Source organism: Cottoperca gobio, chromosome 8 (genome assembly GCF_900634415.1).
Source record: "Cottoperca gobio chromosome 8, fCotGob3.1, whole genome shotgun sequence".
Taxonomy (NCBI): Eukaryota; Metazoa; Chordata; class Actinopteri; order Perciformes; family Bovichtidae; genus Cottoperca; species Cottoperca gobio.
This window is the reverse complement of record NC_041362.1, coordinates 17,791,866-17,816,515: the sequence shown is the minus strand read 5'-3', so window position 1 is coordinate 17,816,515 and position 24,650 is coordinate 17,791,866. Positions and strand designations below refer to the sequence as shown.

At 41.2% G+C, this 24,650-nt stretch overlaps 3 protein-coding genes across 13 annotated transcripts; all 3 read left to right on the top strand.

Moving 5' to 3' along the window:
• Positions 1-633: 633 nt before the first annotated feature.
• On the top strand, positions 634-6,698 carry LOC115012317 (mitochondrial glycine transporter A-like). Of its 6 annotated transcripts, XM_029437871.1 has the most exons (9): positions 634-1,061; positions 1,157-1,242; positions 1,736-1,841; positions 2,529-2,653; positions 2,921-3,005; positions 3,129-3,308; positions 4,217-4,385; positions 4,484-4,644; positions 5,332-6,698. In XM_029437871.1, exons 3-9 carry the CDS (start codon positions 1,827-1,829, stop codon positions 5,452-5,454), a joined length of 858 nt encoding a protein of 285 aa, XP_029293731.1. In that variant the 5' UTR covers positions 634-1,061; positions 1,157-1,242; positions 1,736-1,826; the 3' UTR covers positions 5,455-6,698. The 6 variants fall into 6 exon arrangements, with proteins under 6 accessions (XP_029293731.1, XP_029293734.1, XP_029293732.1 ...); XM_029437874.1 differs by lacking the exon at positions 1,157-1,242 and having other exon boundaries at positions 634-832; XM_029437872.1 differs by lacking the exon at positions 1,157-1,242.
• A 1,680-nt stretch (positions 6,699-8,378) lies between these two features.
• rpsa (ribosomal protein SA) lies at positions 8,379-11,235 on the top strand. 2 transcript variants are annotated; one of them, XM_029437083.1, is made up of 8 exons: positions 8,379-8,530; positions 9,244-9,413; positions 9,552-9,670; positions 9,979-10,224; positions 10,507-10,635; positions 10,726-10,885; positions 10,985-11,005; positions 11,105-11,235. In XM_029437083.1, the coding sequence occupies exons 1-8, from the start codon at positions 8,415-8,417 to the stop codon at positions 11,194-11,196; spliced, it is 1,053 nt and encodes a 350-aa protein (XP_029292943.1). In that variant the 5' UTR covers positions 8,379-8,414; the 3' UTR covers positions 11,197-11,235. The 2 variants fall into 2 exon arrangements, with proteins under 2 accessions (XP_029292943.1, XP_029292942.1); XM_029437082.1 differs by having other exon boundaries at positions 11,102-11,235.
• A 1,389-nt stretch (positions 11,236-12,624) lies between these two features.
• ubn2b (ubinuclein 2b) lies at positions 12,625-24,538 on the top strand. 5 transcript variants are annotated; one of them, XM_029437078.1, is made up of 17 exons: positions 12,625-13,306; positions 14,967-15,095; positions 15,207-15,311; positions 15,973-16,104; positions 16,242-16,348; positions 16,969-17,461; positions 18,094-18,164; positions 18,411-18,540; positions 19,139-19,245; positions 19,336-19,446; positions 19,888-20,031; positions 20,166-20,216; positions 20,300-20,342; positions 20,982-22,247; positions 22,864-23,071; positions 23,616-23,684; positions 23,948-24,538. In XM_029437078.1, exons 1-17 carry the CDS (start codon positions 12,980-12,982, stop codon positions 23,992-23,994), a joined length of 3,540 nt encoding a protein of 1,179 aa, XP_029292938.1. In that variant the 5' UTR covers positions 12,625-12,979; the 3' UTR covers positions 23,995-24,538. The 5 variants fall into 5 exon arrangements, with proteins under 5 accessions (XP_029292938.1, XP_029292936.1, XP_029292937.1 ...); XM_029437076.1 differs by having other exon boundaries at positions 23,927-24,538; XM_029437077.1 differs by having other exon boundaries at positions 16,239-16,348.
• Positions 24,539-24,650: the final 112 nt, after the last annotated feature.

Genomic DNA, 24,650 nt, shown 5'->3' with positions numbered 1-24,650 from the left:
TGTCATTTCCATCACACCATGCAAAATGGAAATTTGGTGAGTTTTTTAAAAAGTTTTTAAACTTGAAAAAACGTGAAAAAAATGTATGTTAAATTAAATGTCATTTCCAACACATGCAGTCATTTCCAGTTACACAATGTCATCCCCATCACAACACATATTTAAACTAAAAATGCATACAAATTGACATAATCACATTAAAAATGTTTTGTAGTTTGGAAAATTGTGCAGTTATAAGTACCATTAATTAATATTTTTTGAAAACACAAGGTATATTAAATACTTTTTCTTTTAAAACAACTTTTTGTGGTTTGATGGAAATTTTGAAAATAAAATAAATTACAATAAAATTGTATATTATTTAAAGAAATTCAGCATAGCCACTATCAGGAAGTTTTAATTCACAGGATGTAGAAATATAAACATATTGAAACATTTCTCTAAATACATTTAATTTTTTCTCAAAAGTTCCAGACCAAAATGCTTCGTAGTTGAAGAATCACCCATTTATGTTTCTGGTACTTAATTAAGTGGTGCCCTTTTCTTACTGACATTACGGTCTGCTGTTTAACCAATCAGAAACCATCAGCTTAAAGGTGGGCGGGGCTTTCTACTTCCGTGTCATTAAACAGGAACCGGCTGGTTTAAGTTTTCAACGAGACGCTCACTTATCATTTTTAATATCGCAGCACAAAACTCCTGTGACGAGTGAAGTTCAGGTGTGTCTGTGCTCTGGTTGTTACAGTCTGTCAGAAGGATTTACGCTGACATTTACCTTCGTTGGTGTTATTTTTCGAGCCCTCCACGGAGAGAAAACTTGACTGCGACAATAGTAAGGCGCAGAGCCGATGTCCTGTCAGAGAAGAAGAAGTGCACCTTTTTATTCACACAGGTGCCCTGCCAGGCAAGCTGCTTGTGATTTATTAACCGTGTCCTTCGTGTGTTTATTAAACACTTTTGAAAATTGCAAGGAATATGCTATTTGCTCACCTATGTCGTCTCCCTAAACTGCAGAACATTTGAGGAGGTTAAGCTGCAGAAGAACACACCTGAACTTTAATGTATGGTCAAATGAGGTTGGTTTTATTAGGATGTTAGGTAATGGACTATGTCTGCTGACCATTTCCCAACTGTTTTCCTTTGTGTACCTCTTTAGTTGCAGCCGAATTAGAGCTGCAACAATAAATCGACTTGTCGATCGGCAGAAAGATAATCACCAATTATTTTGAAAATCATTTAATTGTGAGTCATTTTTCGTGCAAACATGTCAGAAAATTCCCTTTTCAGCCTCTCAAATATAGAGATGTTTATCATATTAAAGTGAATATTTTTGGACTGACAAAACAAGACATTTAAAGACTTTAAGAAACTGGGATGGACATTTTTCACTATTTTCTGACATTTTATATACACACACACACACACACACACACACACACACACACACACACACACACACACACACACACACACACACACACACACACACGCCATCTGTTCACATGTACACTCACGTGAAAAACATGCAGCAGAGTGACATGCCCACGATCATCCTAATAAGTAGCATAACGATCTTTGGTCAGTAAATGAGTAACTGTGTGTCGGGTGGTTGCAAATAGGAATTGTGTATATTTAGCCAGCTGTGTGTGTAATCATCCTTAGTCTGATACAGACAGCAGGACCTGACTGACCTATCACTGAAAGGACACGTCTCATTTTTTTCTTCACTTTTTAGGTGTAGAGACGTTTCAGAGTGGCCCGCAGCAGATTAACAAAATCAGAAGAAGAAACTTGAAGATTTTGTGTGTTGAAAAAACTGAAGAACGATGGAACTGTCCCTGGTAAGTTTTCTATCCAAAGAAATTATGTCCACTCTTGTTCACCAGATTCGGGTCAACTTTTTATCCTTTTTCGTTTTAGCAAAATGATCAGGGGGAAGGCTGCCGGGTAGCTTAGTTTATGGAGGTAAACTGTGTTATTTCATCACAGCTCAATACTACAACAAGCGTGGACATGAGGTCATTTTCAGTGTCTAGCACAGTGTATGCACGCTGTGAAAATAATCATAAAAATTCATTTAAAACTCAAACCTTATTGCTTAACCTGTATGCTAAATATATTTTCCTGATTGTAAAAGTTTTGAAAGATTATTTTATTGAAACCAAAAAAAAATGTGTGTAAAAAGCAAATGTATATCATGAACAAAACAATTTAGTTAACACCCTTAAATAGTCATTAATTGAGGAATGTCTGTAGTTTTAGCTTCATTTATTTTGAATTATATAATGAGAAAACATAGCATTACCACTGCAACATTTAAATGTACTATGACTAATGTTACATAATTACTATAAGTGATAAAAGTGCTGAATGTCACACAATGCTAAAGTTATGAATCAAATGTTATTTTCTGCCATAATAATAATAATATTATTCTAATAATTATTCTGTCTGTCTTCCCTCGTTCCCTCCCTAATTTCTCTTCTCCCACTTCTTTAACTTCTTCTCTGCTTCTATCTCCCCCTCAGGCTCACCCCGCTATCAAAGCCTTCATGTGTGGCTCAGTCAGTGGGACCTGCTCCACGCTGCTCTTCCAGCCTCTCGACCTGGTCAAGACCCGTCTGCAGACTTTGCAGAGCAGCAGGCAGCCTGGGTCAGTCTGTGCACATACACATACACACACCCACACACACCCACACACACATGCACAGTGATCAGTATCACTTACCTGTGACTGACCCAGGCTGCCTGCTGCTCTGCGTCACATGTTTTCTTGATCTCTAAAAACTGTTATATTGAACACAATGGAATATGTAACCTCAGTTAAACCGCATATCGCACATGCAGCACGTGGAAAGCAGTATGCATTATTTCCCATTGATCACCTTTCCGTCCGCTCATCTGAATGTTCCTCTTTCAGTTCGGGCAGAGTGGGGATGATGACGGTGCTCCTCAGCGTGGTGCGGACAGAGAGGCTGCTGGGACTGTGGAAGGGAGTTTCACCGGTAAGAATATCTTTATTCTGTTTTTTCTCGGCCCTGTCTTATTGAAAGTCTTCTGTGAAAATATGTTCACAATTCAGATTGTCCTTTTTCTGACCCTGCCCTCTCATCCATCTGCTCCTCCAGTCTTTTGCTCGGGCCATCCCAGGGGTGGGGATCTACTTCAGCACCTACTACTCTCTGAAGCAGCACTTCTTCCAGGACGGCCGCCCGGGGGCCCTGGACGCTGTGCTGCTGGGAGGTGGGGCCCGGTCGGTGGCAGGGGTCTTCATGCTGCCAGTCACTGTCATCAAGACGCGCTTTGAAGTAAGTACAGGTGTGTGTGTGTGTGTGTGTGTGTGTGTGTGTGTGTGTGTGTGTGTGTGTGTGTGTGTGTGTGTGTGTGTGTGTGTGTGTGTGTGTGTGTGTGTGTGTGTGTGTGTGTGTGTGTGTGTGTGTGTGTGTGTGTGTGTGTGTGTGTGTGTGTGTGAAGCATAATGAGAAGAGTGTGAACAAAGACACACAGTTGGTTGGGTAATAAATACATTTTGCCCTGAATGCCTCCATACTATGACTTCAAGCAATACTTCACCCCCAAAATAATAATTTATATATCAAATACTCACCCAGTGTTACATTGAATTCTTGAAGAAAACTTATTTTTTCTCGCATGCCTCCGCGGTGATCGAAGAATCACAAAACAGATTTTGTTTTTGATGAATTGAAGTAATTGGGGGCCCTATTTAAACAACAGCAAAAATATATCAATCAAACGTTTACAAAGTTGTGCATTCGACCTAGTCCTATTTTTGGCAAATTCTCTTTTTTATTAATATATTTATTGGGAATTTACAAAGTGCAAAATATGAAAGTGCGTCAGAATTATCAGCACATTCCCTTTTTTGATCATAAAAATGAACAAAAATAAGTTTGTAGATCAATCATTAGGCTCTAAAGTCTATATGAGATTACGACGGCTGCAGAGGATGTGAAGAAGAGTCCTGTTTGACTTTTATCCAAGACTTTTCTGCTCACTTGCTACTTCGTTTTCACACACTCAGAATTGCAACATGTAATGTTCAGGTGTTATTGTCTGACACGGTACAAATCAGTACAAAGAATATAAACCAGACAAACATCAAAAGGGCATGTAAATGTGTTCAGTAGTTTTGTGTGTTGTCTGTATTTAGAGAAGTGTGTTACATGTGTATTAAACTAAATGTGTGTGTTTTCAGTGTGGCAGATACAGTTATGGGAGTGTGACCGGGGCTCTGCGCAGCGTGTGTCGGACTGAAGGCCCTGCAGCTCTGTTCTCCGGCCTGATGGCCACTCTCCTCAGAGACGTTCCTTTCTCTGGTATCTACGTCATGTTCTACAGCCAGTCCAAGGCCTTGTTACCACAAGGTAAGCAGAGACGCAGAGGTCACTCGGTAACAACCAGCATCATGTCATTATAAAAGGCATTTGTTTTTAACATTCCTACCTTTTTATCTTCTTTCAAGAAATCCGCACGTCTCCTTCCGCCCCCCTGGCTAACTTCGGCTGTGGGATCCTGGCGGGTGTATTTGCCTCCTTGGTCACGCAGCCTGCTGATGTCGTTAAAACACACGTCCAAGTGAATCCACAGCTGAGGACCGCAGAGGCTATCAGATACATCTACACGGTAACTATGTCACTCCTCGTCTGCTTCCTTTTATTATTTATTATCTCGCTGTTTGGGATGTCGAGGAGAGCATTATGCTGCGTTCCAGTCAAAGTCGGAGGGCAGATTTTTCCCAGTTGAAATGTCCAACTTCAGACCTCCATGCGTTCCAGGTGCACAGCGCCAAATTTGAACAAAAAACATGGCTGACTGTGACAAACTAATGTTTCTTTGGCAAGTGTACACATAATTGAACTCCCAGCAGTACAGCCTCCTTGCATATATAAATGAAACGGAGGAGGAAAAAGAACGCATGAGGTAACATACGTTTTATTTTACAGCACTTTTATACTTGGAAACTTATCTAAATATTATAAACATATTTAAATTAAATACAGACAAATATACTTTAAGTTGATGGTTTACCATTTACAATGTGCGCTGCCATTGTTGTGTGACTGCAGACAACTTGCTTCATGAAGTCGGAGTAGATGTTTCTGACTCTGTAAGTATGAACTCCGACTTTGAGCGGAGTTCCATTTGACTTTTTATAGTAGGATGTCGGAAATCATTGAGTTCCGAGTTGACTGGAACGCAGCATTAGTTGCATTTGGGGAAATCCTGTGTTTTAACTGTACAGGCATAGCTGCATGATACTATTCATATCTGACAGCTATCCTCATTCTTCCATCTTGTTCTCTCTCTCAGGAACACAGACTGCAGGGGTTCTTCAGAGGGGCAGTTCCACGGGCACTGAGGAGGACCATGATGGCCGCCATGGCATGGACCGTGTATGAACAGATGATGGCCCGTTTTGGACTGAAGTCCTGAAGAGGAAAGTTGATGAGAAGCTTGTGAAAGAAAGAAAGAAAGCAGAGCTAAAAGTAAAGTCACAGTGAAGACAGTAATGTGAACAGGAAGTGGAGATGCGTCTGATGGTGTTTTGCACGAGTTTAAGACTTTGAATGACTTAAAATATTTCACAGCAACAAGAGCTGCAGAATGGTGAATAACAACAGTGTACAATTGTTTTCTTGTTTTTGTTTTTTTACCTCTTTTGGACAGTGTAGAAATGGGGGAATGAGAAAGAGAGAGGGGTATGACAACGGGGGCATCAAAGGTCCAGAGGCTGCAATCAAAGCCTGGACGTTGAGCTGTAACCACTCTGCTAAGGCGGTGTAAACTAGGTGTTTAAATTACTAACACGCACAGTACGAGAGACATGAGGAGACTTTGCTCCTTGAAATTTGCTTTACTGGCTTATGGCTGAAGTTCTTTTGGCCGGTGCTTCGTACCTCTGAAAAATATATTTCTAAATAACCCAGGCATGCTCATATGATCTGTATTGCACATTAAGTTGTAAAAACATTCAGCTCTTTTCTGAGTGAGTATTTGGACGTTTTAGCCTCAGTGGGAAATCCTGCCTGGTCTTTCATAGTTGTGATCTCTACAAAACTGCAGTGACGTAATCCATCATTACTCAAGACAGTGTCCCAGATACAGCTGTAATGCACTTTAACCTCCTGTTCTGTCTCTGCTTAAAACCTGGAGAGGCTCTTAAATGCCTCTCCAATAACAGTGTTATTTATATTCTGACTATTTTTTTGTAAAACAAATATGTGCTTGTGGTATTTACTGCCTTTTTTTTTAAATTGTATGATTTTTGTCTGAAGTGTACTTTAATGCAAAGATGTTTACCATTGTTCTACCTTTAAAAAAAAAAAAAAAAAGTATATTTAGGAACATAAAGCTCTGTACAATAAATCTGTGGATCATGAATCTGGTTGTATCCATGTTATCAGTGTAACGTGCTGACATTAGTGCGTGAAGCCTGGTCGACCTGTAGCGCAGATATGGACGCTGAGGCTCTTGACATACTGAATTCCTTTGCAGGGGTCACTGTGACATGGCAGATTTAACATTCAGGTTATTTTAATCCAGCGTTTGTCTGTGTCCATGTGTGCAGAGCCAGATATATATTTGTTGTTATCTTTATTTATTGGTCAGATATTCAATTATTTACATAATTAAAAGGAACAATACCAGAATGCATTATCACTTCCTTTTAAAAAATAAAAGTTCTCTCCTAAGTATCTGAACTGACAGACTTTTCTCATTAATTGGACAGGTTTTAAACCAATGTCTAACTCTATGGTATAAAACTGTCACTAGCAAGAGATTAGAAAGACATATTGCTCAGCATGTTGCAGCAGACTGTCAGATCATAAAGGCCAAAGACTTCTCACAGACAGCGAGATAAGCAGCAAAGGGGAGTGACGACATGATATCAAACAGAAATAAGGACAAGGAGGTTATGATCGTCAGGCTAGAGTAAGATATTAATTTAAGTGCGAGCTATGTGCTGAAATAATTAAGTTAATCAAAGATCATACATGAACCTCTATTATAAAAAAATAGAAAGTTTTGGATCAATAATTTGTCTTAAACTTCATATGACAGTATTCATCTCTTCTGTGCCACATTTTAACAAGCTGTAAACCACTGTGTGTCACATCTGATAACTTCTTTCAGTGTTGACTGGCAAGACATTGAATGTAGGATTTGACACAGTGTGTGAATTTGTGACAATTATGGACCATAGTTCGAAAGGCGGAATATAAAATTGCCGGCAAAACAAATTTGTGATGGAGGGATTGTAAACATGTTTTTGGAATTGTCTAGTAATTGATATATATATGAAAATACCATGTAAAGACAGGCACGTTTTTAAACCTTTGGGCTCTTGTATTTACTTATTTTAGATTATCAATGTGATAAGGTGCTGTACTGATTTAAATGTGAATTTGGCATCTGTTTCTTTTAAGGTCTTTTTTCTTTTTTTTGGAGATTGCGCTCTATTTGGATGCCCATGATGCCATGATGTTGCTGAACTGTGAATAGTTAGTTTTTCAAATATTCCTGATAGAACAGCTGTGTATAGTTCTAAATGTACATAAGTATGAATATACATTTTGTTAAAAATGCCGGCTGACAAAAAGAGCATAATAAATCATCTATCAGGTACTTTTTGTTATGTTGAAAACCAACATTTTTTTCCAGGAAAACTATTCCAAAAACATGTTATTCCACCAAGTGAAATGTCGCCCCACTCCTTGTTTTTGTTGCCTTATTTGTATGATCCATCGCCTCTAGTGTCCTTGACATTCATCCAATCCTAAATTTTGAATCAACACATCATTACCATTTAACCTACCTGTCTGCCTGTGTGTCTGTTCAGTCTCCCAGCATAATTGTCACATCGAATTGTACCAATAATATATACTTGATTAGTTATATTACTTAAATATATAATATTTAATTTCATGAACGTATTTTATTTTCTATTTTATTCTATTATCTAATATAGTTATTGACTTTGTTTTTTGTTAATGTCAGTCATTGTCTTGTCTTGTTAAATGTCATGCCGATAAAGTCTATTGAATTGATTGCCTTCGACGTTACTGATGTCTATAGTGTCCTTTCAGTATTTCAGTATAATACACTTTCTGCACATAAGACACGTTGTATTGAAATTATTTCTCAACTCGTTGTGACCTTGTGTACATATTATGTTCCCTTTTACCTGGAACTCTTTATCTCGAGCAAATATAGTTGCAACACAGGTCAGTCTTTCACCGAGAAGTCAGCGTCTCAGCATTGTCTTAATATGGTCTTTCCATCGCCATTGTCTTAATATGGGACAACCATCCGACCCGTGATCTGACCTGTGGTTACCTCTGCTCCATGCTGCAACACTACCTAGTGGAGAACTCCAGAACTACACCCACCCCATGCACGATAACCAACCAATCACAGGCTTGGAAATTGGGTATTTATATGACGTCATTTCCTCCCAGCGCCCTCTTTTTCACCGTGTGGTTAGATCTCCATACGGCGTTGTTTCGTGGTGAGTTTTTAACTATCGTATTTTAGTAATAACACTTTAAATAACGCCAAAAAAGACGAACTAACAATAGTCTGCTCATAAAGCACGCCACAGGGCGGAACAAACCCTACCTAACTCGTCTTTATCGTCTTATATTATCCCAGGATGGATAATGCTAATGTCCATAGCTAACTTGCTAGCCATTGACACGCGCTCATCTCATAGTTTCCCTCGCGCCTGACTCCAAATACCTAGTCCGCAGTTTACTTAAATGAGCCACATTTACAAAGCTGAAATTGGAGATGTAAGAATAATATGAGGTTAGCACCGTGGCTTTACGATCTTACGTCTGTTAACCGGATGACTTTATTTAATGCCTTACGTTAGTGCCCTGTTGGCAGCAGCTTCAGGCTTTGGGCCAGATAAAGTAAATATTCGTTACATGCGCGTAGTTTATGCGCCATATACAAACTGAATTGACATCATGACTTAATCTTGCCGTTGTCTATAGCCTTTTACAGTCTGGTAATATATTCATCTTCAAGTTGTATATGTAATCGTGATTCAACGGTTTTATTAAATCACCTTACATTTCCAATACCTCAATTAGCATATACTCTTAATAATGACAGCGCTCTGTAGCAATTCTGATGGCTAGACTATCACTTTATTGTGTTCTTATTCCTGTCATAAAGTATCTGTTATCTGACCAATGCTTTTTATCCCTTTTCCAGCTCTCCCATAAATCGTAACGCAGGGAAAGTGGTCACGATGTCCGGAGGTCTAGATGTCCTTCAAATGAAGGAGGAGGATGTGCTGAAGTTCCTGGCTGCAGGAACCCATCTGGGAGGCACCAACTTGGACTTCCAGATGGATCAGTATGTCTACAAGAGGAAAAGCGATGGTAAGTGGTGGAAGATGGCCCCTAACATGGTGATGAACATATTAATAAAGTAAAAAGCTTTATGCACCATAGTGACATGCTATACATGTCAATGGAGTTAATAACCTCTATTCCCTTGTGTTCTTCCTCAACCACCAGGTGTGTACATCGTTAACCTGAAGAAGACCTGGGAGAAGCTGCTGCTGGCTGCCAGGGCAATTGTTGCCATCGAAAACCCAGCTGATGTGTGTGTCATCTCTTCCAGGAACACCGGACAGGTAGAGTTAAACACCCTGATGTGACGTCTTTACTTATTGTCCTGTTATACTGTACTAATTGCAGTTTAACACAGTGGGACATTGGTACATGAAATATGAAATGCACACAATTAAAGCCGGGCACTGATGTCGGTGTTCAGGTGTCGGAAATGTGCAAGAGTGATCTGGCCGGGTTTTCGCTAACACCATGAGGACAACAGTCCCATGACTGGGGTTTGATAGTGACCTGTGCCACAACTTGTCAAGTAAAAATACTCCGGATAATTTAACCGAGAACTCGAGTATAACTTTCTTTCTGGTCACTTTAGAGGGCCGTGCTGAAGTTCGCCTCTGCCACCGGTGCCACCACCTTCCACGGTCGCTTCACCCCTGGTACATTCACCAATCAGATCCAGGCAGCTTTCAGAGAGCCCCGTCTCCTGCTTGTGACAGACCCTCGTGCTGACCATCAGCCACTGACTGAGGCTTCCTATGTCAACATCCCCACCATTGCTCTGTGCAACACAGACTCTCCACTGAGATATGTGGACATCGCCATCCCCTGTAATAACAAGGTGAGAACAACTGATTAAAAAGAACCATCATACATTGACATTTTTTTTGTTCAGTGCGTTTTTGTATCTTGCACACCGTTAGAGCCCGGTGCGATCCTGTCTGTGCTGTGCTGGGTGTAGGATGTGTGCTAAATAAAAATGCTTGGCCTTTGACCTCCTCTCTCTAAACCACACAGGGGGATGGGGGTTAGAGGTCCTGCCACAAACTGTTTTGTAGAGCTTCATGCTGCCTGTGGATATTATGAAATGTACAAGTTGTATTACAATTTTCCTGTGTTGCAGGGTCACCACTCTGTGGGTCTGATGTGGTGGATGTTGTCCAGGGAGGTTCTCAGAATGAGGGGAACCATCTCCAGGGAGCATCCATGGGAGGTTATGCCTGATCTGTACTTCTACAGAGATCCTGAAGAGGTAAGAAAAGTGCAGTGCACCATGGGAAATGTACAGGTAATGTTTACATGAGTTGATTTGCACACTCTAATGCACATATCTTCAATGCAGATTGAGAAGGAGGAGCAAGCTGCGGCTGAGAAGGCTGTTGGAAAGGAGGAGTTCCAGGGTGAATGGAGCGCCCCTGCTGCTGAGTTTACCCAGCCCGAGGTAGCTGACTGGTCTGAGGGTGTTGCTGTGCCATCTGTACCCATCCAACAGTTCCCTGCAGGTAAGATCACTGATTTACTTTTGATCGAATCAAATCTGACTAAACTGCCATTTGATGTTTTGTACTTTAATTGACAATTTTTTGTTTCCTTTGTTACAGCTGCTCCAGCTGTAAAGACAGGTAAATTATTTTTCGGTTAACTTGATCATGAATTTCAAAATTACCTGACTTAAGTGTTCATTTCACTGAATACTCATATGAATGTTTTCCCTGCAGAAGACTGGAGCACTCAGCCTGCCACAGAGGACTGGTCCACTGCTCCCACTGCCCAAGCATCTGACTGGGGTGGAGCTACTTCCGATTGGTCTTAAATGGACTATGGCAACAATAAAATGGTGCTTTCACACTGACTTTGTTTCTGTTTTTATTTAACATTTTCTAAGGGGTAATGTCACTCAATTGCAGCTGAAGTCAATGTGATTAAGCCAGTGGAATAATGAAGACGGGTATCGTGAATGCACCATTTTACTGCATTCACAGTACAAGGCTATCTGATAACACTACTAGATAAATAATTTATTTATACTGAAATTAATGTGGTGTTCAGGTTGTAGTAATGACAAAATGCAACAAATGAGAATTTTGTGAGAACTGCATTTCTAAAAGTAATACATAAGTATAAATTAACTAATATAGACAATGGTAATGTATATTGAAGATTATCTGACTACGATGTTGAAAGACTGGGTGCCCTGTCGGGATCACTCGACTAGCAACTGATAAACTTTGAAAAGGGGTTTTAACACGAAGGAACAGGCTGAAATTGAACAAATTTATGTTTTATTCAAATTGTGGAAAAATGTCTAGCAAGTTGGGTCTGTGTAGATATAATACTTTTGTTTATAAAAATGTAGCCAACTGCAGTGAGACTTTTAATTGGATGGAATTGTGAGGTGTGTTTACGACATTGTAGTGATGAATATTACATTTTCAGAAATAACTAAAAGTTTGATATACTTTATTGCTGATTGGCTAATTTCTTCAGATGACTTAAACTAATGGGTCAGTGGAGCTATAACCAACTGCAGCATGAAATGAATCTGATCTGTGTCATTCCTAGATTCTAGAGCAAAAGTCGGACATGTAAAATTGTATATATTTTCTGGGTTTTCACAAACATTCAACTCAAGCTTTTGCAATGCTGTCTTTGCATTAAAATACCCTTAAAAGTGCAATAATACCTGTATTAGCACTGAACAACAAAAACATATCTAAGATTGCTTGAGCAGTTATCTGTTGTAAACTTAAAACAAATGTATCTTAATTTTAAGTCCGTTAACAATACAATAATACAAATACACAGTACATTTCAAATTACACAGATTAGGTAAACATACATAAAAGCAAATAAAGGCATACAAAAACAAACATAAAATAAAGTAACGTTTAACATACCAGGGCTCAACGTCAATAAATAGTAACTTAAGTAAAAACATTCATTTGGGACCACAGTCTCATAGTTTTAATAGCTTTTTAAAACAGAATTCTGAAGTCTTAATATATAGTACCATTTCTTTCTTGAAAAAAAAGGAAAGTAAGATTTAACTTTAGCAAATTTACATTTATGAGTCTCCCTGTAAGTAAACAGAGAGGCGTTCAGGGTCCGGACATCCCGCCTGTGCAGAACAATCATTCCCTGCGCATTCGCGCTTGTCTGTCAGGTGGGCGTGTTCTAGCTCTCCCATTGGACAAACACTGTTCCCTTTCCTCCCCGGCTTCCGCTTTCTTTTCATACGCACGCCCAGCCACTGAATAATGATAATAATGATCAAGATGGCTACTACAGAATCCTCCTTGCGGTAGCCAGCCTCCAATTTCATGGAAGCACTCAAAACTGCTATTTCTCACTCTTTAAGTCCCTCGTAGGTGACGGGGGCTCTGCCAGGGATACTACTATATGGATTAATACGGGCTGAAAGGAGATAAAAGTAACTGTGTTGCCTGCAGCACTCATTCTGAGGAAGCTAGCTAGCAGAGCAACTAGCTAGCTCTACTTGACGACCATCTCCAGGTTTAGCTTTCCAGCCAGCGGCGGCTCAGAGGAGTGCGGCGCTCCCCGTTTTGCGTGCCCGGTCGTCGCACGGAGAGCGTCAAATGGCAGAGCCGAGGAAAGTACCGTTCGTCACCATCTCATCCTTCAACACCTCGCCGCCCACCCCGGAGTCCAGCAAAAAGCGCCGCCGTGAAGATGAGGCCGTCGAAATCACTTTTGGGAAAGATGGAGATGGGGGTGTAAGTGCCGTGGCGGTCGGGTCAGGAGGTGGCGGAGGTCCGTTCGGTAATGTAACCACGACAGGAGGCGATGCCGAGACCGCGGAGGCGAAACCTTCAGTCCGCCTCAACCTCCCGCTGGCCGAGCCAAATGACCGGGCGTCCTCTGAGTTCAACTACGGAGAGCTGGTCAACTCAACTCTTACTCAGGTTGGTAAAGACACACAAGAGGCACCATGATGTGAACAGGAGGGGCCTAACCTGGCAACACAAGGGCTCCTGTCGGTCTGTGAGGCTTAGGTGTCACACTTACTGTAGATGTGTGTGGTGTCCAAAAAGCAGTGATCATGTGAATAACTACTGTTGTTATTATTATTATGCGCATTATTTATTTATTATTTATTTATTATTACCCAGGGTCAAAGTCTGGATAGGTTGGTTAAAGAATAGAAATAATAAATACCGTTTCTCGTTTTTGCGTAAAATATGCTATTTAAAAGGGGTATATTAAAATCATATCAGGACACATTCAAACACTTTAACTTAAAAACACAATCTAAGCTACATTAAAGGAGCTCTAGGTACTCGATTGAGCGTGTGTGTGTATATATATATATACTTATATGTGTATATATATATATATATATATATATATATATATATATATATATATATATATATATATATATATATATATATATATATATACTTATATGTGTATATATATATACATACTTATATGTGTATATATATATATATGTATATATATATATATATATATATATATATATATATATATATATATATATATATACTTATATACTTATATACTTATATGTGTATATATATATATATATATATATATATATACTTATATGTGTATATATATATATATATATATATACTTATATGTGTATATATATACTTATATGTGTATATATATATATATATATATATATATATAACTTATATGTGTATATATATACTTATATGTGTATATATATACTTATATGTGTGTATATTATATATATATATATATATACTTATATGTGTATATATATATATATATATATATATATATATATATATATATATATATATATATATATATATATATATATATATATATATACTTATATGTATGTGTGTGTGTGTGTGTATATGTATTATTTGCATGTGTAAAAGTCAGGAAATTCTTAGTAATAAAGCAATTATAATTGAATTGCATTTCTGTCAAATTGGGGGATATCTCGACTAGTAGTCCCTTGTATGAGTGACACTCCAGAATTAGCTGATCCTCCTCCTCCTTCTGTTAGACCCTCACTTCTGGGTTATTGGACAGATGGCAGAGAAATCCCATGGTTAAGACCTGCAAGCGTTCACGTCACAGGACAACTCAAGACAGTCTACTGTCTACACAGTTGGTCGAGTGAGGGTTACAAATACTGTGCATTTGCCATATAACACTAAATCCATTATATTTACTTTGGCTGTTTTTGAAGTGTCTCTATTTGCTTGATTTTCAGGCACTGACACAACTTTGATGTTGTTGGAATCTCATAATTACTGTGTACTCCAATATGACATGGATACGGCATAATGCCCCTATATTGTAATGCAGACTTAGATGTTTAATAGCTCCATCCAGAGCCACAGAAGACATTATACAACTGTTTTCACAGACGTAGCCGTACTCCAGGTGACTAGTTAACTGATCTTCATGCGTAAAATCTGCAAAGTGCTCATTTTAAAAAGCGCTGACTGATGATGTTTATATTCATTTGTGAGAATATACACTCTTATGAGGAAAAACATAAAACGCTCCTTGCTCCCATTTCATTCTTTTACCAATTTCTTGTTTTTCCCTCAGGTAAAGCATGCAAGTTCAACCGTCCCTAAAGGACTCACTCCTCCCCTTGACCCCAACGACCCCTTTGCTGACGATGACCGGGAGAGACGGCAGGTAGAAGAGATGGCCAAGAAATTTGAGAACAAATATGTGAGTGTCTCAAGATCTGAGAAAATATTGTCAAAGCTGTAACTGTGTGGATGTTGTGCATGCCGAAGGATATCTAATGTCTGATGTTTGTTTTCTTTCTTCCTCTAATAGCAGGGTAGTGTCCCAAAGAAGAAGAAGAAGGACAGGATGCAGGATCTCATTGACATCGGCTATGGCTATGATGAGACTGACCCCTTCATAGACAATTCAGAGGCTGTGAGTTCCCTTTGAGCCAAAGCACACGTATCACTTTCTGCAAATGTGGTCACTTATATTTCTTAATAGTCAGCGATCAGCCTAGACTTTTACATTTTTAAATAACAATAAAAACATCCTAAAGTGTGTGTCCCTATAATCCTCTTTAGTGCAAAATCTATGATGCTCTGAAGTTTTCAGTTTGGGCTGAAACTGTTGGACTCATCATTTGTGAGCGACAAAATGAAGTACACTTTACTAAGTTCTCTTGCTTGATTTATTTGTTTTATATATATTTTTTGAGTTTGGTTATAACGGACGGTATTGTCCCACAATGGAAAATAACTTTTTGGTTTTTGGTGAAGCAGCTTTTTAGAAAAGATGTTAGAAAATAAAGTTTAGAGTTTTTAACTAAACATTTGTTGCTCTTAGTTTAACTGTAGCATTAATGTCTCAAGTTGCCGTTTGAAGGCACACGTCTTGTATCGTTGCTTACCTGTATAATGACAGCAAAATACTGCAACGGTTAATATGAAGTGGAGTGGATATATACAGTGGAGTATTATGTGGCATACACTTTGAAAAACATTGTCGTTTTTGTTGTTATTCTCAGCAGTGGTTAAAGTCTGGCGCAGTTCTTTTAAGAAAACTAACCCTAATTATGCTTTTCTCCTGGCCTCAGTATGACGAGCTAGTGCCGGCCTCTCTCACCACAAAACATGGAGGCTTCTACATCAACACAGGCACGCTGCAGTTCCGAGCAGCATCGGACTCTGAGGGAGAAAATGCAGGCACAGAGGATAATCGCTTCAAGGTACTTTCCTTTGCTTATCACATAGTGAAGTATACATACAGACTGATTATAAACTATAAACAGTTTTCAGACTGTTGTCTTACTTTACCCAAAACGACTGTTAAACCATAAAACCACATTTTTGCACCTGTTAGCAGAAGATGAAAGATGGTGAGGAGCGGGTGATAAAGAAACGTCGGAAAAAGCAAGATGGTGGAATACTGGAGGACAAGAAACCCAGAAAGAATAAAGTACCAAAGGCCGGGTGAGTTTTTAACTTTTCTTCTTTGTTTCAGCTCAGACTTTAGCTCAAATATTTTCCACACACACAATTCTTTCCTCTTTTCACAAGTCTGTGTGGTAATGCAGGTAGATGTGCAGATTGCTTTGCACTCGTAACGACTGGAACAACAAGCTCCCTTGTTGTAAATGAGTCGGGTTTCCCAACAGCACTCTCCTTTTCCCATGTTTTTGTGTCCAAGAGACTAATGAGGACAACTTTTTTTTTAATTGGTCCAGGACCCTACAGAGAAATTAAAAAGTAAAAAAATTAATTCTGTCTTCTGGGCAATAAGTCACCTGATACATTAACAAACAGACCGGATCAAGCAAAATGTGAAGGGGAAAATGTTGTATTTCTCTGTAGGGTCATTTCCATAATGTTGTCAGACATGCAACATTTCCCTGTTTCCCTGTTCCCTGTTTGGCGGCTGCAGCATTCTCGGCCAACACAGGACAAAAAAAATGTTGTCCCGTTTAGTCACTTAGACACAAGAACATGAGAAAACAGGGTCCTGGTTGAAAAATACCGAACTTACCCGTTAATTCCGAAACTCAATTCATGGTCGATTGAATGTCTTTCTTCTTCTTCTTGTGTTCTGGCAGAGTTTCAGCCCTAAATGTTCATCGGCCAGAAAAGAAAAAGAGGAAGAAGCTGATGAAGGATTCTCTCCACCTGGCCAACATGCTGCGTCGCTTCACCAGGGAGAAGGAGGAGATGCGCAAGAAGAACTACACTGCTGCCCACCTGACACGTCCCACCGCCAAAGTGCCCAACGCCAACATCGTACTCCTCAATAGCCAGACCAAGGCCGCTGGCGGCAACGAATGCAACATGGCCGACCTGGCCGCAGACCCAGCTGTGATGTCACTGCTGGGCACGGCCAATAATGACATACTGCAGGACATGATGGGCGACCTGGACTTTGGGATGCTGGACTCCCCTCAGCCCTCCAGTCCTCTCCAGGGAGAGAACGGTGCCTTCGGGATGGGACATAAAGCAGGTGTTGGCAGAGTGTCGCAGGGTGTGATGGCCCCCCCTCCTCTGCCCAGCGGACTCCCTGCCCCACTCATAAAGCGCATAGAAGACTTGAGAGCGGTACGGCCTTTAATATTCCTAACTGTGTTCGATCAGGGCTGCAACTAAGACTTGTTTTAAATATTGATTTATCTGGATATTTTTATTTTTGATTAGTAGTTCCGTCTACAAAATAGTGAAAAAAGAGCATTATAATTTCAAGTCTAAAAGTTAACATTAATAGATGTAGTAATTTCCAAAGTTCACAACATGTTTTTTATCTTAACACAATATTTTGCTAAAATCAATATTTGTTGTCGTTTAGATTTTCAAAAAATAACTTTGTCTCTGCCGGTCTTTGTTTTCTCGCTTGCTGCACAAAAAGGCAGGCAGCTGTATTAACGGGGCAGTGTAGCAGCAATCCAACAGCGCCACCGTCAATTACATTTATATAACCAAAATAACACAAATTCAAAACTTGTTCAATAGGACCAACTATGTGATTTGGAATATTTATGATCATGTTCTTGTTCTAATGGGATTGCTGCAGAAAACCATCCTGACAGTATTTGGCACAAAGAGGTCAAACATTTAATAATCCTCACCCCTGTGTTACAGCTGTGTTCGTGACGTCTGTAATATTCTTTAAGAAATGTGAACACGGTTATTGTGAACGTCGCTTCAGTCTGTCTAATGCTTGTCTCTCGACACAGGCGTCCCGTCTGTTCGATGCAGAGGGCAGGAAGAAATTCTTCACTCTGGACATGAACAACATCCTGCTGGAGTGAGAACCATCAGATTCTCTCTCTCTCTCTCTCTCTCTCTCTCTCTCTCTCTGTGTGTGTGTGTGTGTGTGTGTGTGTGTGTGTGTGTGTGTGTGTGTGTGTGTGTGTGTGTGTGTGTGTGTGTGTGTGTGTGTGTGTGTGTGTGTGTGTGTGTGTGTGTGTGTGTGTGTGTGTGTGTGTGTGTGTGTGTGTGTGTGTGTGTGTGTGTGTGTGTGTCCTCTCTGACCTCCATCTCTGTGTGTCAGTATTGAGTTGCAGGTTCAGGAGCAGCCTGGGGAGGTGCGTTCAGTGGTCTACTCTCACCTGGAGGCCTTTGTGCCCTGCAACAAAGAGGCTCTGCTCAAACGCCTTAAGAAGCTCAGCCTCAACATACAGGTGTGTGGGAGTGATTGATGCAAATGTAGTCCATAACCCTAATCCGTGTATAACAACATTAAAGTAACAACTTCATTACTTCTGGATGTACCACATATGCAAATAAAGAAAAGCAGCATTCTGAAATGTTGCCATTATTTTGTATGCAAAGCAGAAAGGGGAACACCATCACAGTTCAGTGCAGGTTCTGCCTTCCAGCTGTAAATGCTGTCATTATCCAAGGTCTCCAATCATATGGCACATTAGTGTTGCCGCATTTGAACTTGGAGAAGCAGCAGTACTCATATAAATGACATGGGTATTTTGCGGTAGGTCTTGTATTATGTTTGTTGGACCAGAAATTTGAAGCGGTTCGCTCATTTCCTAACAACAGCCTTTTCATGCTGGGATGCCTCTTGGCAAAAATAAAAATCTTGAAGAACTGGAAAGAGCCCAAACCATCCTGTTCAGTGATGACGTGCACTGTGATGTTGTTCCCTGCTCTGCTTTAGGCTACATACACAAATGTCCATTCAGTCAAAGCATTTAGTCACTAACGTGTGTGTGTGTGTGTGTGTGTGTGTGTGTGATTTCTGACTGCCTATCCTTTGTCGTCCAGGATGACCGTCTCCGAACGCCCCTGCTGAAGCTGAAACTGGCAGTGTGCAGCGTGATGCCGGAGCAGATTGCTCGATACAACATGGACTGTATCGCTAAAGTGGCAAAGTAAGGACACTCGCTGAGTCAGCGGTGGCTCGCAGTTTATCACAGTCATCATGGTGATGACTTTGGTGATGTTTATTTGTGTGTTCTCAGGCAGCAGTCGGGGGAGGCAGAGAAGAACGGGTCGGAGGATGATGATGAGGAGAAACCAGGGAAGAGGGTGATGGGCCCTCGAAAGAAGTTTGTCTGGGACGACAAACTCAGGTCAGCTTCTCTCCGAAATTTCGAGATTGAGGTAGAAAAATGTACAAGAAAAAGAACTCTTCTTCTCTGAGATCAAAGTGGCAAATTTAAGTGACAACAATGTCTGTTCTCTGAGATTCTAAAGTCGTGAAATTGCTTGAAAAAAACTCATTCTCTAAAACTCTGAATACTTGAGGTAGAGATTATGTGTCTTTACTTTGGCGAAATGAACCCCGACTGGGTGAGCAGGTTCGTGTCGGGGTCTGGAATCACCCTGAAGGGGGGGGGGGTCTGTTATACATGGCAGCGGTCTGCTCAGGATCTCAGTTTAGTTTTTTTTTTTCTCTGAATCCTACCACTGTCCCATCTCCGTAATTGAATTGAATTGAATTATTTTACCTACAATGGCCCTAATACGAAGTCATATGCTCACGAGTATTTTGGATTGCGTGTGTTTTCCAGGTTATTGCTGTGTAACCTGGTGCGGGTGAAGCTGGGCTGCTATGAGCTGGAAGGCAAGAACTCGCTGTCTCTAGAAGACTACCTCAAAGCCTTCATGGAGACTGAAGTGAAACCTCTCTGGCCTAAAGGCTGGATGCAGGCCAGGTGTGTGTCTTGCTAAGATTATTTTTAGTATTTACAATAACTACCTGCTGTATTGTGTGTCTTCAACAATCACTTTTACATGCTATCTGAGTATCTTTCTTGTATTGATATTTCCGTTTATTTCTGTTTTCCAGGATGTTGTTCAAAGAGAGCATCATGGCTCATGGTCATATCACAGGCTACACGTGAGTCATGTGACTTGTTATCAGAAAAGAACTAACTGACTTCTCCACTGTTCTCACTCACTTGTGTTGATTTTTCTCACCAGGGCAAAGAAAAAGATGGTGTCTACTGCCAAGGCCAAGCCAAAGGTTAGACTTGACATGTATATGAACGTTAACAGCTTTAGTTTTGTTAAAGAGACAGCTGTATGTTATTATGCTTATTACATGCTGCTTATCACGGACACTCGTCTGACATCCAACATTAATCTCAAACATTGCGGACCTTTAAAGCTGCTGTCAAAATGCTTATTATTATTATTATTATTATTATTATTATTATTATTATTATTATTATTATTATTATTATTATTATTATTATTATTATTATTAATAAAAATAGCAAAAAAAAGCATTTCCAGAGTTATTGGTCACTGTATTCATTCTTCCTGCTTACCGGCCGTGAAAAGACCCTTACGGACGCTATTTTTGTGTAAAAGATGCAGGAGGAAAGATGCCAAAGTCTTTCTAGGAAACACTGTCTGGGAAAACAAAAAGGGGGAATTTGTACTAAAAAGACGGTATTAGCTCGGCTATAGCTTCAAAAGCTGGGACAGCGATGGCCTGCTATTCATTTTAAAGATGTGAGGAATGATGAGAGGAACTAAAACATCTTATGCGAGTTATGTTATTGGATACACTTGAAAAAAATCCTTTAATACGAATAAGTGTGAGCTATGATCAATCCAGTTGGTGTAAATGTTGTCTCTGTGTAATCTGCACTTCCAGGAGGCGGTGTGGGTTCAGCGGGCCACACCTTCAGCAGGCGCCACTCTGTCCCCTGCAGCCCAGGTTGCCAAGCGACAACCTCAGTCACCGTCTGAGACCATATGTCTGGACTCCCTCGACGAGCATCTGAAGGCTCCCTGCCTGGACTCCATTTCCCAGGCCCTGGCCATCCTCGGCAACGCAGCCAAGGGCCTCGCCCACGGGGACAACCCCCCATCCCCGGACAGACCCAAAATCACCGCCAAGCCCTCCCCGCTCCATGCGTCGCCACTCATCCTGCAGCAGAAAAAGACCTCCGTCAGCTCTCCCAGCTCCAACGCACTTCACTACATCTCTACCTCTTCGTCTCCCTCCACCCCTCTGTCTCGGCCTCTGTCCATCACGTCTGCCCCTCTGCCCTCAGTGAGGGTGGATGGGATGGGGGTCGTTAAGGGCATGGTGCAGGCGCACAGACACTCAGTGTTGAGCACTCCGAGGACTTTGGCCGTGGGTGTGGCTAAAGCCAACATGCCTGCCTCAGCGTTGCCACCTAAACCGCGTCCACCACCCACCGCGTCTCCGCTCGTGGCCCCAGGATCAAAGCCGGGGGTCTCCACTCTGACTTCTGGCCTCCTCAAAGGCAGCAATAATAAAGCCAACTGTGGTGACACCATCATCATCACATCGCCTCAGTCTCGTGCACACACCCTATTATCCTCCTCACACATGATCCCCAAAACCTTCCAGACGCCGCGCATACCCCACACCCCGCTGACTAAATCCTCCCCCTCCCTCTCTCAGACTCTCTCTGGAGTTCAGCCCCAGCCGCAGTCTAACTTCATCACCCCTATGCACGCCACTCTCACCAAGTCCACCCACAGCAGCATCGTCAAACTGACTCCCCGAACCCTCAACCCCATTTTGACCACCTCACCCTCCATCTCTCAAAGCCCCCGGTCTCAGGCAACCCCCATCATACACCAGTACTCTGCCAAAAGCCCAGCAGGGTTCCGCCTGCCATTCTCAGGTGCCCAAGGAGGAGCAACCAAGCTGGGGCAAGTCAGCTACACTCCTCTAGGTGGCCAGAAGACCCCCAACAACAACAGCACCACCAACACCAGCCTTATTAACACCATATCCATAAGCAAGCATTCAGGAACCTGTGCCTCCCCCACGATAGCCTCAGCCAACCCAGGCCAGCGTCAGAGGCCGGGGGGCGGGACACCTCAGGGGGCCAAGCTGGTCGTGTCTGTCCCATCGTCATCTGTCTCTTCTCAGTTGCCACAGGTTTGTACTGCCAGTGTCCACATTAGTAACCTCGAGTGTGTGCTTCCTTATGCCCAAATGAATTATTTATCATTTATACTTTAGTATAAGTACTGCTGAGTTGGAAAATATTGTATAGTGATTTGGATGAACTGTAAAGGTGTTTTCAGACCAAATGCAAAGCGGATTTTCCCCTCAAATTACTCAAAATACTTTTGAATATTAAATGACCGCTGCCTTGTACCTGATGTGGAAGTCCCAGAGACGCCGGAAATGGCATCTCGTCTGGGCCACAGCTCAACGCTGATAGGTTTTCGTGACACAGCGTCACGCACATTTTTCTCTCAAGTTGAAACATTTCATCTCGTTCTGATGTGTATTCGCGTCGATGCATTGACTTTGTATGTAATCGCACCGCACGAAAAATACTCTCCGCGTTTGTTCTGAACACACCTTAAGTCACATATCTGCGGAAGAGTTGGGAAGACTGATCCAACTTGGCTGCGTTATCAGAAAAAGCAAAGGCATTTTACGGCCCTGACTTTGTGTTTGCTTGTGTTTTCTGACAAAATATATAGATTTTGCAGTTTGTATTAAACGTATAAGATTATTAACTACCGCCCCCGGTTCTGCTCAGGTCTCCACAGCAGGTAGCGGCGGCCTGCTCGGCTCAGCCTCGTCTCTTCCCTTGGGGTTCGGGATGCTTGGGGGCCTGGTGCCCGTATCCCTGCCCTACCAGTTCCCCCAGCTGCTAAACCTGCCCCCACTGGGCACAGCAGGCTCCAGTACAGCAGCCAGTGGCTCTGCAGCCAGTAGCAATGCATCGTTCTCTACCCTGACCCAGAGTGAGTGACGCACGCGGGTCAGAGACATGGATACTCTATACAGGAATTTAAATTATGCACCACACATGCATTTAAAATTGGTGGCAGGTACTAAATATAATGTAATATTGTCAGTTTAAGTGAAATATTAATACATTTGACACATTAGGCAGGCACTGCCCTGTTTTAGTGTTCCTGTTTAGGCTGTTTTGTGTTGTATGTTATGGCATCTTTTGTTTATCACCATATTGTGCGTCAGCTGTAAGCTTGTGATTGTTCTCCTGTTTGACATAATTCCATTTTGTTTTCTTAATTTCCCCAAATTTCTCCTTTTTCAATTTTTTCTTGAACTTCTACCTAAATGATGCCCATCATGTATTGGTTACTTTCCCCAACATGGCCTCACTTGTTCTAACTTTTATCCCCTCCTCTGTTTGGCTGTCATTACCTTCACCTCCGTCCCACCTTGCCCTCTCCCTTCTGTCCCCTTTCCTCCCTGTATATTGCTCTCTGTTCCTCCCTCATCTCCCTCCCTGTTTCTTGTTCCCCTGTCCTGTCTCCTCAGATCTGTATAAGAGTCTCCAGTCAGGGTCTCAGGTTGCTCTGCCTCCTCACTTGCAGCTCGCTTTCTCAGGTAAAATCTGACTCTCCCTCCACCTTCAAAGCCTGCTCCATTTATCCCCCACCCCACCCACCCACCCCACCCCACCCCATTCTCCTCTCAAGTGTCTGGTGTTCTCCGTCTCGGGTTGTCCTGTTGTGTTCTCTGCTCGTCTGTTGGTGGCAGCATGCATTTTTATGTAGTCATTTTTATCTGTTGTCCAATCCTTGTAATATGTGTTTTTGTCTATCGATTCTTTTCACTGACATTTCAAGAACTGCATTATTCCTGTCCAGATGTCAGTCAAAGCCAGGGAGGAGATGCTAAGAGGAAGACTCTATGATACCGCTGGATTTTAACGCCCAGCGGATGCTGACTAATGAAATGACGTGTTGGGACGAATCAGGATGGAGCACGACAGATCACTCTGTTAGTGGTCTGAAGGAGGACTGGGTTACACAACCTTTCAAAAAAAAAATGATTTGATAACTTTTAAATACTATTCTTCATAGAAATGTTAAATGAAATGACAAATACAGTTTGTCAATGTTTACAAGATAGACCTATATCACTGTGGACAGGGAGAAGGATTGAATGGGATTTTTGTGTGTGTGTGTGTGTGTGTGTGTGTGCGCGAGGGTTTGAATGCTTTTGGTAGGTGGGATTGAAAGTGTGCCTTTTGTATGTCTCCCTCTCTGATGCATGGTCAGTTTGTCTATTTGGTGCTGTTTTTATCATATTGTAATTATCACTGATACTTGTAAGAAATGTAAACTGCAAATAGAATGAGCTTTTTTTTCCCATGAGAGCTGTACATTTTTTTCATTGTACTTTGAATTTCTGTATAGAACTCGAACCTGCTTTTAATTAAATTGTTCCCTTCACAATGGAGTAAGTTAATGTAAGTTTAAAGTACTTTAACAGGGTCTTGCTTTAAAGTCAAGTGAGACATGCTTTTAACTTTAACCACGTTTCCTTAAAGGAATACTTCACCCACAA